A 15,164-nucleotide genomic window follows, 5' to 3' on the forward strand; every position below is an offset into this window, starting at 1 on the left:
TCTAACACAGAGGCCGGCCAATTATAGAGAAGCCTCGAAGTCGGTTCCCCATTTTTTTGCAGGTTCTGCATGTTAACAGCACCAAGAATCTAGACAGGTAGAATGACGTTACAAGAAAATTACCACTTCCTGGTGTAAATTTGCAGATAGATAGAAAAATATATGCAGAAACCAAATATGTCAATTTTAAACATGAATTTTTTTGTCATTTTCTGGTCCCAATGTCCAGTCTGCCCCCTTAAAGGAGCCCTGCAACACTTGTTGAGGGTGGTCAGAAAACACTGCCGATCTCTTGTAGAGGCTCCCAAGAACATGTGAGCCAAATATTGTAGCGCAGCATGCGGCCTAGAATTTACGATAAATTATCAGTCAGCTGAAAATCGCTCTCTCTTCTCTCGACGAATGACGGAGGAAGTGCAAAAATCACTTGTAGAACGCCATATATCAGCCAATGATTGATTTGAACCTGTCATGCTCGGTTGTTACAGAAATTGCGGCCGTCACTTGTGCTCGCGTGCGCATACCTGAAGGGAAAAAAAAGAAAAAAAAAAGTGCTTAAGGTCACGAGGCACGCATGATATATTTTCTTTGCCTGTATCATCCCTCCCTGCTTAGCTTCCAGTGCATTCGTCAGGACTGGAGAAGAGAGAATGCGATTGCAGCGTACGACAAATCTTTGTATATTCGCTCGGACTAGACGGATTCTTAAAATTTTTGCGCCGTTGAATTCATCAGGTAATAAGCTATTTTAGTGAATTCATTCCTTGGTTACTTAAAAAAGTGTTCCAGGGTCCCTTCAAGACTCTCTGGGGATTACGAAATTGTTCAAAAAGGCGAATTCATGCTCTTTCATTCCTGTCAAGCAATCAAATCGCCACAGCCACATCCAGAATTGCTTTAATGCCTCCCACTATACTTATCAGACATTTTGGTGTGCACCGAAGCTCTCGTGAATACACAGTATACTGAATTTCGAGTCTGGCAGCACTGCAAGATAATCAATGGAGCCAAGAAGCGGTTATGGTCTGTAGCTTTTAGTGGCGAGTGTGCTGTGCATTGTGTGAATGGTTCACGAAGTTGTGGTGTGAATTTTGTGAGGTTTAGTGGTTTCGGTGGACAGTGTTTTGTTTGTTGATCATGGATAGCAAAGTGGAGCTGATAGTAACCATCAAGATTTGCATAAAACTTGGCAAAACAGCTACGGAAACCACGAACATGATTGAGACGTCTTCCAACACTAATGCTCTATCTTGAATGAACATATGGCATCAACAGTTATGTAAAAGTTGGGTGGCAGTCACAGACAACCATACACGCAGTCGTCTGGTAACCTTTAAAACCAATAAAAATGCTGAAAAAGTGTGTGAAAAGCTGTCTGAAAACTGCTGTCAGGTCCTCAGTGCGGTAGCGCTGGAGCTAAGCATCAGCAATGACACTGTCATAAAGATCATGAAACAAAAAGACTAAGATGTGTTCCAAATTCCTGCCCCACAGTTTGACAACAGAGTAAAAAGTCCAGTTATCATCACGTTATGAGTGGGTTAAACTGGCAGAAAATGACCTAAAATGATTTTAAAAAGTTGTAATTAGGGGTGTGTAAATACGGGTCTGCAAATACAGTCGAGCCCGCTTACAACGAACCTGAGCGTGACGCGGCATCCGTTGGCTGTATCCCGAAGTTTGTAGTAAATGAAACACGACTTTTAAAAAAGTTCCGACTGAAAACGCAAACTTTTTTGCCCTAAAAGGTCCGTGATGCATGTGTTTCGAAAAGCAGAAACGATAAGGGCGGTCTCGAGTTCATTTAAAACGGCAGGGTGCTCGTTCACAGAGGCCGCTTATGCCACGGGCATAAGCTGCATGAGGCACTGGCTCCAAAGTTTCGTCGTTCTCGCAATCTGATTCCTCCAAATCGCTCTCGCCACGTACTTCATTCACAATGCCCCAATCCATGCACGGTTTCGCAGTGTCGGCCTCATCGCCGCCCGTAATTAAACCACCGCAACAGATGTCCCACCCGCTCTTCCAGGTCGGAGTCGACGACGCGTTGCCACAAATCGCTGCCGCAGTTCGGAAGCTTCAGGCTCAGCATCGGGCCCGACGTCGACGAAGTCGGCCTCGCGAAAACAGTTTCGCGCGCATGTAGCCGTCACCGCCGCCCACGAAATATTCACTATCTCCACAGCTGAATACCAGGATACGGTGGAGACGGGCAAAGGGGTTGTGATCAAGCACTTTCCTTCCTCCGTGTGATCAAGAGAGGCGAGCAGACTTGCTAGAGATGGTCAAGGAGTTGCGATAAAGAGAGGGGAGAATGCGGCGGGAGGGCGACCTTGAAAACCAAAAGACACGGGTAGCTTGCTTGAAAGATCCGCGAAAACACCCACTTAGAAAAACTTGAAAAGAGTGCCTGCGCGCTCAGAAGTCAAAGCATGGCACCCTGGATCGGTGCGCGCGGGGGTTCGAAGAATCGGCGGCCGTGGTCAAAAAATCGTTTTGTTGCGCCGGTGGGTTTGCATTGCCTCACGAACTTAGTATTTCGCGATTCGTTCCGCGAAAATTAACTGCCGTTTTCGCGCTTCCACACGTGTGCAGAGGGCATGCTGAGCCAAGTGCGAAGTGAGCGAGAACAAGTTCTAAGCATGAAACGAATCGCAAATTATCAAGAGTCGGTGAGGTAGTGTACGCACGTGCACTAGACGCAGACTATCGGATACAGTCGGTGGCCGACGATGTTGGTAAATGGTCTGGTCACTCCAGGCCGGCGACGCCAAAGACAGTGCCAGTGATCAGAAACAGGGTAGATGGCCGACCGGTCTTCGAAAGATCGGTGGCAATGTGAAAACACGGGCCTCGTCTGGCGATGCGGGGCGCTCAGAGTAGCGGGGGGGACAATGGACGGAGGGGTGCGTAACAAAAGCAGTCAGGGCATGGAGGAAGGAAACAACTTTCCTTTCTCCATGAGTTGGGGAGAGCGGCAACTAGAGGGTCGCAGACGCAGGGTCAGCGTTCCACTATAAAAATGTATGGGCACCTCGCCGATGCCTGATGGGTCGTCGAAACTGGTTTCCCGGGAAGTCGGCAGACTGCTGACTCTGTTTGCTGTAACGGAACAGCGGCGCTCGGAGACGTTTGTTGTAAGTGCGATTTTGTGCCATTGAACCAATGTATATTTTGACGGTTTCACGAATATTGTTCGTTTTAAGCGGAAGTTCGTTTTAAGTGGGGCCTTTATATGTGGGCTCGACTGTATTCGAAAATTTTGAAGATCAGCTGAATATTGCATTTGTAATATTCGTATTATATTTGATAATCATATATTCTGAATTTTTGAATATGTGAAGTAACTCAAATAATTGATCTTTTCGTATATTTGGTCGCATATATTTATGATTAGATTCGAAGGGAACAGGGATTTCGGTCAAATATTTTTTAATCGATTTTTAAAGGTATACATATCGCATTTCATAAAGAAAATGGGCATATTTGTCATGACCAAACTAACCTGCACATTGTTTTTAAAAATTGAAACAAAGCTGGTGCAAATGACAATTTTTTTTTTTTTGCATCAAAGGAAGTGGAAGCCACTTCAATGGTAGCAGGACGTGACTTTTAGTCGAATGCAAGTGATAGCCTGTAAAGTATTACTTTTTAAAGCTATAACTGGAACACATAGGTCGCTATAACAAGCTTTTAAACTTGTAAAATGAATCGATCTGAGAATTATATCCTCATTTAACCTTGAAGTGAGGCTTTCTGCTGGTGCCGATTTCCCCTGATTATGTGTTTTCATGGCTTAGCACCACTTTACTGCAGTAAAACAACTTTGAAGGGAGGTTACATGCAAATTAATATGCATTTGGATAGGTGTTTTCACGGCTTAGCACCGCTTCACTGCAGTGGAACCACCTCCACAGGGTGTCACATGCAGATTATTATGTACCGTATTTACTCGATTCTACCGCGCCCTCGATTGTAATGCGCACCCGATTTCCACCGCGAAAAAAAAAAAAAAAAAAACCGTGAGACATCGATTGCAACGCGCACCCATTTTTCTCACTGGCCCGCACGATCACACCACTCGAAAAAACGACTCCTTTCGGGAGCGTCTTCCATTTAAATATGAGGTATGGGCGAAGCTTGTGCCCATCTGACGTGTAACAGAGCATTGCCGTCACTGTAGTTTTACCGTGGACCGATGTCAGCACGCGAACTTGCTTCGCCCCGTTCTTCTCGACGGTTGTGGTGCCAGGCATGTCGAAGTAAAGAGGCGTCTGACCAGCATTCCCGATTTGCCCAAGCAGGTAGCCGTTGTTGCGCCGCAAGTTTAGGACGAACCTCTGAAAACTGTGAAGCTTTTCATCGTACTCCACTGCAAAACTTCTCGCATATGCATGTTCCCCTTCGGAGGGAAAAGCCTTTCCTCTTCATAAAGTTAGTTAGCCAGCACCTGCTCGCTTTAAACTGGCTCCGCATTAGACCTTTTTCTAAGACTAATTGCATAGCCCGCACTTGGAGCAGTTCTGTCGTCACGGGCCGCTGTGCCGCTCGCTGCTCAAGCACATACTCGCCGAGCAGCTCTTTATTTGCGGAAACCGACCTTGCTGTGGTCCACTGAAGCCTTTGCATGAAGCTTAGCTGTCGACAATCTTCTGCTTTTGTTTCCGCCGGTCCCGCATGCACGTTTCGGGAACTCCGAACGACCGCGATGCGGCCCGATTTCCGTCCGTTTCTGCACATGCGATGACTTTTCTTTTAAAAGCGGCATCGTGGTGCACTCGAGTTTTTGGAGTCGGCCCTTCCACGCCATCGATGCTAATGCACTACTAGATGACGAACTGCTCAGCACACGTACGAAGTGCCGCACATGGGAAACACATAGGCAGAAATGACCGACGCGCCATGCCGACGCACGTAGGGGGCGGCCATTTTGGATTTGCCGATGGCAATAGATTGACTGTAATTTTTTTGTTCGTACTCGATTCTAACGCGCATATGCGACTTATGATCTCGCTTAACCGGAAAAAAGGTGCGCGTTAGATTCGAGTAATTACGGTACTTATTTGTTCATTTTGAATAATTCAAAATTTTCATTAACTTAGATTCAAAGTGTATTTGAATACTGTATTTTTGCTTCGAATATTCGAAGCATTCGAATACTTGCACAAGCCTTCATATGTTACTGCATAGAACTTCGATTTTGCGCCTTCATAATAAATGCATCAGCAGTCCACCATGCACTGATTACTACGACTTCAGCATAGATGCTATGATGCCTGCATGGAAATGCACAGCAGAGTGATGATGGCCATTGAAGACCTTGCAAGCACCTCTTCACGACACTCCTACTAACAATGAACATCTTAAAGAATCTAAATCGTGATTAGAAACTGCTTGCTGTGCAGTACGTGTGGCTTAGTGGTTTAGCGCTATTACCTCTTGTGTAAGCATGCTGTAAGTGGACTGAAAACGCCATTCGCTGCTGCATCCTTTTGCATGGGACAGCGTTAATAATGTAGGCATTGGCTGTGGGAATGAAAGAGCCTCTCACCGCTGCTGAATTGGCCTGACAAAATACTCACCGCACCTCTGCAAGGTCCACCGCTGAGCGAGAACGAAGAAATGTCCTTGCACAAGGGCAAATGTTCGCGTACGTTACAGCAAGCTGCGCTGACGGAGTGACCTTAGTGGGTGACGCACTGCATGCAACTAGCCAGAAAGGCTGAGCTTCACGATGCAGCAGGTAACGCGTTTCTTGTGTAGCTGCACTGGCTTTGGCTAATGAATTCTGTACTAACATATGCACATGCAACGACGAAAGCCTGACGAGCTTGCTGGGCCACAACATCAGAATGTATTCACTGTCACTTGAAATGATTTAATGGTGGCGCACTGTGATGCGAATGAGCTGGAATGTTTTTTCCATGCAATGGCAAACAGAAAAAAGGCCATTTCCTTTCAGTGACGTTACATTGGTGCATTGGTGTTGCTGATGGCAGTGTGCCTCAAGGGTGAGATATGAAGCAATAGACAGATTTAGTTGTGCACCCGCAACAGCTCTGTGGACGCCTTACCAAATTTGTCTAGTTACTGCGTAGTTACACTGCACTCTAGACAGTGGCTGTGGAATTCATTGTACATGCATTGCAATCGCCTGGCAGCATCTTGTGCAATAAATCTTCTAACTCTATTGCTGTGACCTCGCTGTTTTGCCAACGTCACTACTCCGAAGGAGGTTGCAAGGCTGCAAATTATTGCCCTGCGGTTTCAAGGCGGAAAAATACAGTCGAACCTCGCTACAACGAATGCCGCTTCAACGAAATTTCCACTTCAACTAAGTATTTCTTTTTCCCCGTAAGCTTGCCATAGAAGTCAATGCATCAGAGTTTTTGCCACAACAAAACATATTTCGTGCTTGTGTTTGCTTCAATGAAACTTTCGCTCAATAATGCTTAGATTGCAACTTTTCGTACGTTGATGATACTTTATTTCATCGCAAATGTGTGACCATTGCACGGCCTGTAAACAAAGTTATAGAAGAGTGGCATTTGATTGGTGGTAATGACGATGCGGCTGGCTGCCTTGCGATGCGGCGCTGTCTCGCTTTGCCGAGCCGGAGCCACAGCCAACACATATTCATACCAGATCATGTGATCATCTGGGACCGAAGCTGCCGAGGCGATCAATGTGCTTCATTTGTGCTTGTGTGCTCGCATGTGTAGGACTCGGTGCCATCTTGGCAGCAAAACTTAATTTTCTTACTCTTGAGGTAAAGGCACGAATCATCAGCAAAGCTTCAACTGGCAGAAAAAAAGGTGACATTGCTGCGGGATTCGGCATCTCCAACAGCACGCTGTCCACAATGTTGAAGGCGAAGGATGCGATCACCAGCGTTATATCTTCAGGGGCGCCCACAAAGCGCAAGAAATTGATGCCGTCGGCGCAAGAGTATCTCAAAAAGGCACTGTACACTTGGTTCTCTGACATGCGCGCCAAGAATATGCCTATCAGCGGAAGTGTGTTACAGCAAAAAGCACTGAATTATGTTCGCATTCTAGGCGTTGGAGACTTTGTTGCAAGCACAGCTTGACTGACACATTTCTAAGCCCGGCATGACATCGTGGAAAAAGTGTTGTGCGGTGAGTCTGCGGCTTCAGACGCCAATGGTGCAGCGAATTGGGTGTCGTCTGCTTTGCCAGACATACTGAAAGACTATGATTCGTCTGGCATTCACAATGCGGATGAGGACTTTTTTATGAACTGCTTCCGAAAAAGACTCTGCATGGGAAGGGCCAAGCATGCAGCGGAGGGAAACAGCAAGAAATGTGTGACTCTGCTTCTCTGCACTAACATTTATGGTTCAGATAAACGCTTCCTGCTTGTCATTGGCAAGAGCTTGAGGCCTCTAGGCTTCAAAGGCAGCAGAATCTTGCCAGCAAAGTACGTGGCAGACAGAAAATCGTGGATGACATGTGCCATCTTCTGTGATTGGATAAATGCATTTGACCGCCACATAAAAGCCCAAGACAGCAAGGTGTGCTTGCTAATTGATAACTGCTCAGGTCATAACGTTGACGACATTGAGCTGGGCAATGTGGACGTGCGATTTTCCCCGCCCAATTTCACGGCTTTGATTGAGCCGTTAGATCATAGTATAATTAACTGCGCTAAAAACGCTTATCTACAGCAGCTCATTCAGTAACTGTTGCTAAATATTAACACAGAGCGCCAGACCAAAGTGGATTTATTCATAGCCCTTTAAATGGTTGCCGCGTCGTGGAAGGCGACCAGGCGAAGCATCATAGAGAACTGTTTTGCTCACACTGGCTTTAAGCCTGACGCTGAAGTAACGTCTAACTTGTCAATTCAACTCGACGAAGACCGCGATCGTGGCAGAGCGGAACCACCTTCCAGAAAAGCAACTGCGGCCTGGGCAACCCTTCGGGACCCCGGAAATATACCAGAGTATGTGAGCATGGATCAGTTCTTTGCCGTTGATGCGGACGTTATTGCTCATAAGGAGCTAACTGATGAAGTTCGCCATGCAGACGCATCGTCGGACAATGAGTGTGACGCTCAAGGCACTTCGGCGTCGCCTCCTGCAATGACTGTAATGAATGCATTTGATGTGATCGCAATTTATTTGGCGTTCATGATGATGACGTCTCAATGCAGCAGATCACCGGCTGTGAACACCGCGCCACGGTGCTCGTTACGAAAGGAAGGTGGCAAACGAAGCTGACAGACTTCTTTCACAAATAAATTATGTTTCTAACATTTCTTGTCAAATGTGACAGTGTTCTGGGGCAGATTTGGCCACAACAAAATTTCTGCTCCAACAAAATTTTTTGCGCGTCCCTTCGGTTTCGTTGTAGCGAGGTTAGATTTTAGTTATGGCTCTGTCAACAAAAAAGGTGTATTTGGGGCTTCTTTCTGTTGTACAACAGTAATCATATATCTTGTGTGCTTTACTTGCGTTATCATCGCACCACTTGGTCAAGCATGAAGTCAAACCCAGATGGCATGCTGTTGGCTAATAGCCGATCTAAATCATGAGCAGTGTTAGGATCAGATCTGATTCTTGCTACAGGATACTATAATGTACCAGCTCCTTGCTCCATAATCTGCTGACGTCACACGGTAGCCACACCAGAGCACTTGGGGCTTGCAATGGGAAAGTCATTGCGTTTCATTGCACGTACTCGAGGTCATGAAGCGCCTTGATGTAACTTCTTTTGTGCCGGCCATCCCTGTGTAGCTTCTGGGGCACTTGTTGGTATTATAGGGAAAGCATTCGGAAGTGTATGACAAACCCCTGAAAATCTGCTTGTTCTTTATCGATCTGAACGATTTTTGTGGCTATCAAATCGTGAGGCAGTGAGCTCTGATATCGAGGTCATTCGATGATCACTTTAAAAAGTGGTTCAGGGCCCCTCTATTAGAGGGCAGACCTTATACAATATGGTGATACTTGCCATAAAACTGAAATATAGGGCGACCCCTCATACTATGACTCTTCAAAGAAGAAATTATTAAAAATCGCAAAGTATCGTAGCGTACTCTTAAGGCTCCTACACACTGAAGTCGGGGCGGCCAAAGTGGTGAGGCGGCAATGCGGAAAGCAGAAAAAGCCTCCTTGCCAGGCGGTGAAAGCAGGAGAAAAACCAAGCGGCAAGGGTGATCGCTCAGAGCAATTTTTGCCGCCTGCCGAGGCTCGCCACTTTGCCGCAGCCAATCAGAAGGCCACGCAAGAGAGGCATCAGTGTGCATTTAAGAGAAGCACTGACATGTTGTAAGGACACATGCGCAAAAGCACGAGATGCCCACCTACTCTGCTGACGGCGATCCATACAAGGCCGGCGGTCTGAACAGGTGCACACACTGGCTGTCTTGCCCCTTCGAAAGCTCGCTTGCCCGCGTTGCTGTGCCTTCTTCGGTGTGAATGTGCTTTTACCTTGATCAATACGCAATACAACTAGCTGCACTGTGGTAACATTTCTTTTTATTTGGACATTAATGTTATGTAGTTAAACACTGGAAGGCCATAAAGTGCTGACACTCGGACTCATCCGAACTTGATCCCAATGACGTCTGTTTTTCACTAGTAACATCCCAGAGTGCATCATCCTGCGTTCCATTCAATGCGTTACTGATGCAGCATTGACGGAAAGACGGAAGTACGCTGCTTCAGTGCAAGGCCCTTCTGTTTCATAAATAGGCGCACCCACAATGGAAATCCCTTGAATTGCACTTTCCTGAGCCCATAGTCGTATGCTATCAGAGAGATTTCACGCGGATGCCCTTCCCTGTTACGAGTAGCGACCTTGCATGCAGCTCCCGGACGAATTGGGTGAGTGGCGTTTCCAGTTCAGGGTGCAGTGGAGCCCGTCCAAGAAACAAAGTTTTTTTGTTGGTTGTTGCAGAATGTGATGCGCTGCTTTTGGCTCCTCCAGTATCGGATGCTTTTCTCTACTGCCCTGAATTCCCGTTGTGCCGCCAGGTTGCCCCGTGTTTCAACATAATCGATAAATTTTTTCTTAACGCCTGTCGTAAACTGCCGCGAACTACCACTCATTTTTGAAGGAAATAGAAAAAGAATACAGGAGACTGACAGCAGATAACCGAGGCGAAATGGCGTTGCTAGAACACTGCAGGCCTTGCCTAGCCTTGCCCAACAGCGCTGCTGCTAATGCTCACGATGGTAATGGAGGTTTACGGCTTCAGCTTCCCGTTATTGCGAGACTACCACATTTTTTTCTGCCAATGACTGGTATATAAGACGAGTGTCAATTTTTTATTGCAATTTTTTGAAAAAAATTTCCAAGTTGTATATTCCTATTTTTATGGTACATTCTGAAAAACTGAATATGGTGAACCTGAATTTGATTAAATTGAATGTGCAGCTGGAGCACTTTGCTAAATTAAGAATAGTTAAGCAAAATTGAATTTTTATGTTTTATAAGGGTAACTAAACACCGCATTTTCTAATGCAAAAGTGTGTAAGGCGTGCTATTATTTTACTATTTCTATCCCTCCCATGTAGCTTCTAGTGCACCCATCTGAACAAAAGAAAGAGAGAAAAAAAAAATAGCAGTCGGAACTTGAAATAACTACCTGCAGAGGTGGAGGTGCTGCGCCAATTGCGCTATGCTGCACCAATCTGACCTGCTGCGCCAAGCCGAGCCTAAACGACATTTTGCACGTGCAACGCCAAATTTAGTCGAGAGTTTTATCATCGGCCGAGCAACATGCGTCGGCTGCACAAACGACATAACCGTGTGCATATAAAATTCCACGTCCATATCAAACCTCGTATTTCGGATCATGCCTGAACCTTGCGCCACATGAACACAAGCCGCGCGCTTGTCTTCGCCGGGATAGCGTGGCAACCATAAGCGCCCCGAAAGAGGAAGCTAGCGCATATTTACCCGTCTATATATATATATATATATATATATATATATATATATATATATATATATATATATATATATAATTATTCTCATGTTTACTGTGGAAACAAGCTTTTTTTAATATTTATTTTTATAGAGCCCAATGGGTTTAGTGTGTAGACAACTTTTATTATATAGTCTTGAGTTGCTGTTCATGTTAAATGCGGTGTTTTAATCTTATTTTGAACATTGCAACATTTTAACATTAAATTTTTTTATGCGTCTGAGTTCTAGCAGCTGACCAGAAAGCCGCTTATGTTTCTTTTTTTGAGTTACTGCACTTTCACCTGTGATGTTGTAAGGAATAATAAATATGAATTTTGGATAAGTCTGGTCACTTGATCAGCATTGGATGCTTAGTAAAAATCATTGAATTTTTGGGGGGTATGTTTACCAGAAAGCAAACATTGTAATTAACAGTGATGTGTGGTCCGAGAAATCTGCTCCAAAACTAATTTCATGCTCCAAAACTCACTTTTTACTGCTCTGAAGCGGCTCCAAAGCCGCATTATTCCTGCTCTCAAAGCTGCTCCACAATACTAAAACCAGCTTCCACCCCTGTACCTGTAAGCCGCTTGTGTTTGTCGTTGAGTGTTTCTTTACTTTGTGTGTGTGTTATTTGCGACCAAAGCATGTCATTAAACCTGTAAATTAGAATGTACTTGGCAGATTGAAAATACCTTTATTATGGGGGACTTATGGAGCTATAAAATCTACTAACGAGGTCAATTTATGATGTTAAAAAGGTGGTTCAGGGCTCCTTTAGGAGCTGCAACCGTTGTACTTAGAATATAGTAGTTTAAAGCTATTCAGCATGGCACTGCTTGTTGCTCACAATGCGACTTCTGCGTGTAAAAATTGATCAGTCATAACCACTTGTTTGCCATTTTTGTGCAGTCTCAAGGATGACCTGGTTGGTTTCCGTGTCGACTACCAGATGTACAGTGGTGTGGTTCAAATGGCCGAGAGCCAAGAGCAGCAGGAGTGTGCTCGGGAAGGGGACGCCGCTACTTCCCTGTCCATGTCGCCCGCGCACTCCTCTTTGGACATGGCCGACGACTCTGGACCAGGTATGTTCTGCACAGTTTCAGTTGTGTATGCTCTTGTCATGGCCGACTTTCAGGATTCTTTTTTTTTTCTTGGAGAACGGAGTACTGTTGTGAAAAAACAAAAAAAGACAAAACAAATTGGTCTCCAAATTTTCGTCGCCTTGAATCCTAAAGGGGCACTAAAGTGAAATGATCAATGAGATTATACAGTCGAACTCCGCTACAACAAATGCCGCTTCAATGAAATTTCTGCTACAATGAAAAATTCACGATTCCCCGTCAGGAGTCCATAGGAGTCAATGCATACCGTAATTACTCGAATCTAACACGCACCTTTTTTCCGGTTAAGCGAGCTCATAAATCGCATGCGCGTTAGAATCGAGTACGAACAAAAAAATTACGGTCAATCTATTGCCTTTGGCAAATCCAAAATGGCCGCCCCCTACGTGCGTCGGCATGGCGCGTCGGCCTATGTGTTTCCCATGTGCGGCACTTCGTACGTGTGCTGAGGAGTTCGTCATCTAGTAGTGCATTAGCATCGACGGCGTGGAAGGGCCGACTCCAAATACTCGAGTGCACCACGATGCCACTTTTAAAAGAAAAGTCATCGCGTGTGCAGAAACGGACGGAAATCGGGCCGCATCGCGGTCGTTCAGAGTTCCCGAAACGTGCGTGCGGGACCGGCAGAAACAAAAGCAGAAGATTGTCGACAGCAAAGCTTCACGCAAAGGCTTCAGTGGACCACAGCAGGGTCGGTTTCCGCAAATTGAAGAGCTGCTCGGCAAGTATGTGATTGAGCAGTGAGCGGCACAGCGGCCCGTGACGACAGAACTGCTCCAAGTGCAGGCTATGCAGTTAGCCTTAGAAAAAGGGCTAATGTGGAGCCAGTTTAAAGCGAGCAGGTGCTGGCTAACTAACTTTATGAAGAGGAAAGGCTTTTCTCTCTGAAGGCGAACGGGCATATGCCAAAAGTTGCCAGAGGAGTACGAAGAAAAGCTTCAGTGTTCAGAGGTTCGTCTTAAACTTGCGGCACAACAACGGCTTTCTGCTTGGGCAAATCGGGAATGCCGATCAGCTGCTCTTTACTTCGACATGCCTGGCGCCACAACCGTCGAGAAGAAGGGGGCGAAGCAAGTTCGCGTGCTCGGCGAGTATGTGCTTGAGTTGCTCGGCGAGTATGTGCTTGAGCAGCGAGCGGCACAGCGGCCCGTGACGACAGAACTGCTCCAATTACGGGCTATGCAATTAGTCTTAGAAAAAGGTCTTATTATTGTAAAAAGGTTTATTATTGTATTTCACCTTTTTACACACAAAATTTATATAGTTTTTTGCACTCTACAGTTCCAAAGGATCATAGTCAGCTATATCTGCATGCTTTATCTCAAATTTTTATAGGTCAGAATTGTTGCATAACAATGGCCATAATTTTGCAGTATCTGACCTGCAGAAAGAAAACCAAGCAATCTACATGAAAATAAATGACATATTTGAAAAGAGGAGAAAAAACTCTATTAGCATGCCAATTTATGTTAAATTCAGACTCTCATTAAAGAAAATCGTTTTTCAAGTAGCATCTCCCCTTAAAGCGAGCAGGTGCTGGCTAACTAACTTTATGAAGAGGAAAGGCTTTTCCCTCCGAAGGGGAACATGCATATGCTAAAGCTTTTGCGGAGGAGTACGATGAAAAGCTTCACAGTTTTCAAAGGTTCGTCCTAAACTTGCGGCGCAACAACGGCTACCTGCTTGGGCAAATCGGGAATGCCGATCAGACGCCTCTTTACTTCGACATGCCTGGCACCACAACTGTCAAGAAGAAGGAGGCGAAGCAAGTTCGCGTGCTGACCTCGGTCCACGGTAAAACTACAGTAAAGACAATGCTCTGTTACACGTCAGATGGGCACAAGCTTCGCCCGTACCTCATATTTAAATGGAAGACGCTCCCGAAAGGAGTCGTTTTTTTTTTTTTCTCGAGTGGTGTGATCGTGCGGGCCAGCAAGAAAAATGGGTGCGCGTCGCAATCGATGCCGTACGTTTTTTTTTTTTTTCGCGGTGGAAATCAGGTGCGCGTTACAATCGAGGGCGCGGTAGAATCGAGTAAATACGGTAAGTGTTGTCGGCACAACGAACACTTTTTCTTCGGTCGTCCCGCTTCAACGAAATTTTACAATGCAATTCCAGGCTCAGATACTTATTGCTATACAGTAAACCCAATCTTTAACATTTCGATGTATTTTCAGAGCCTAAAAATGCGTCAACAAAGTCTAAAACATGCATTGGCATTACCAGAAACCGCCGCTGTTCAGCAAGCATGGGCGCTGCTATCCCTCGATAGTGATGGCAATGAGACTGCCCTGCTTTTGTTTTGCCACTAGCTTTGCTTTTGAGCCGCAGACGATCCTAAGCTGAAGCTCCGTCGCTCAGTTTGTGGTTTCCTTCTCGCAGCTGCTGGGTGCAACCGCGGCACGATCCCTTTTCCGATTCCGATACTTATCATTATGTTCGCGCTTGGCTAGTGTGGTAACTAATCGGAGCGGCTATTCGTCCGCATTATCAACAAAATCAGCTAGCCGCGAGTGCTGGATGATAATAATGGCATCATCATCATCATCATCATCATCATCATCATCAGCCTAACTACGTCCACTGCAGGACAAAGGCCTCTCCCATGTTCCGCCAGTTAACCCGGTCCTGTGCTTGCTGCTGCCAATTTATACCCGCAAACTTCTTAATCTCATCTGCCCACCTAACCTTCTGTCTCCCCCTAACCCGCTTCCCTTCTCTGGGAATCCAGTTAGTTACCCTTAATGACCAGCGGTTATCCTGTCTACGCGCTACATGCCCGGCCCATGTCCATTTCCTCTTCTTTATTTCAACTTTGATATCCTTAACCCCCGTTTGTCCCCTAATCCACTCCGCTCTCTTCTTGTCTCTTAAGGTTACACCTACCATTTTTCTTTCCATTGCTCGCTGCGTCGTCCTCAATTTAAGCTGAACCCTCTTTGTAAGTCTCCAGGTTTCTGCTCCGTAGCTAATTACCGGCAAGATACAGCTGTTATATACCTTCCTCTTGAGGGATAGTGGCAATCTACCTGTCATAATTTGAGAGTGCTTGCCGAATGTGCTCCACCCATTCTTATTCTTCTAGTTACTTCAATCTCGTGGT

General features: G+C 45.7%; 1 protein-coding gene across 3 annotated transcripts in view; it reads left to right on the forward strand.

Moving 5' to 3' along the window:
• LOC119170601 (condensin-2 complex subunit H2) overlaps positions 1-15,164 on the forward strand; it is a 105,580-nt gene that overhangs the window by 29,667 nt on the left and 60,749 nt on the right. For all 3 annotated transcript variants that reach the window (XM_037421817.2, XM_037421819.2, XM_037421818.2), the window contains exon 8: positions 11,850-12,022. In XM_037421817.2, coding sequence (XP_037277714.2) covers positions 11,850-12,022 — 173 coding nt within the window. The remainder of the gene's footprint in view (positions 1-11,849; positions 12,023-15,164) is intronic.

Source organism: Rhipicephalus microplus, chromosome 2 (genome assembly GCF_043290135.1).
Source record: "Rhipicephalus microplus isolate Deutch F79 chromosome 2, USDA_Rmic, whole genome shotgun sequence".
NCBI lineage: Eukaryota > Metazoa > Arthropoda > Arachnida > Ixodida > Ixodidae > Rhipicephalus > Rhipicephalus microplus.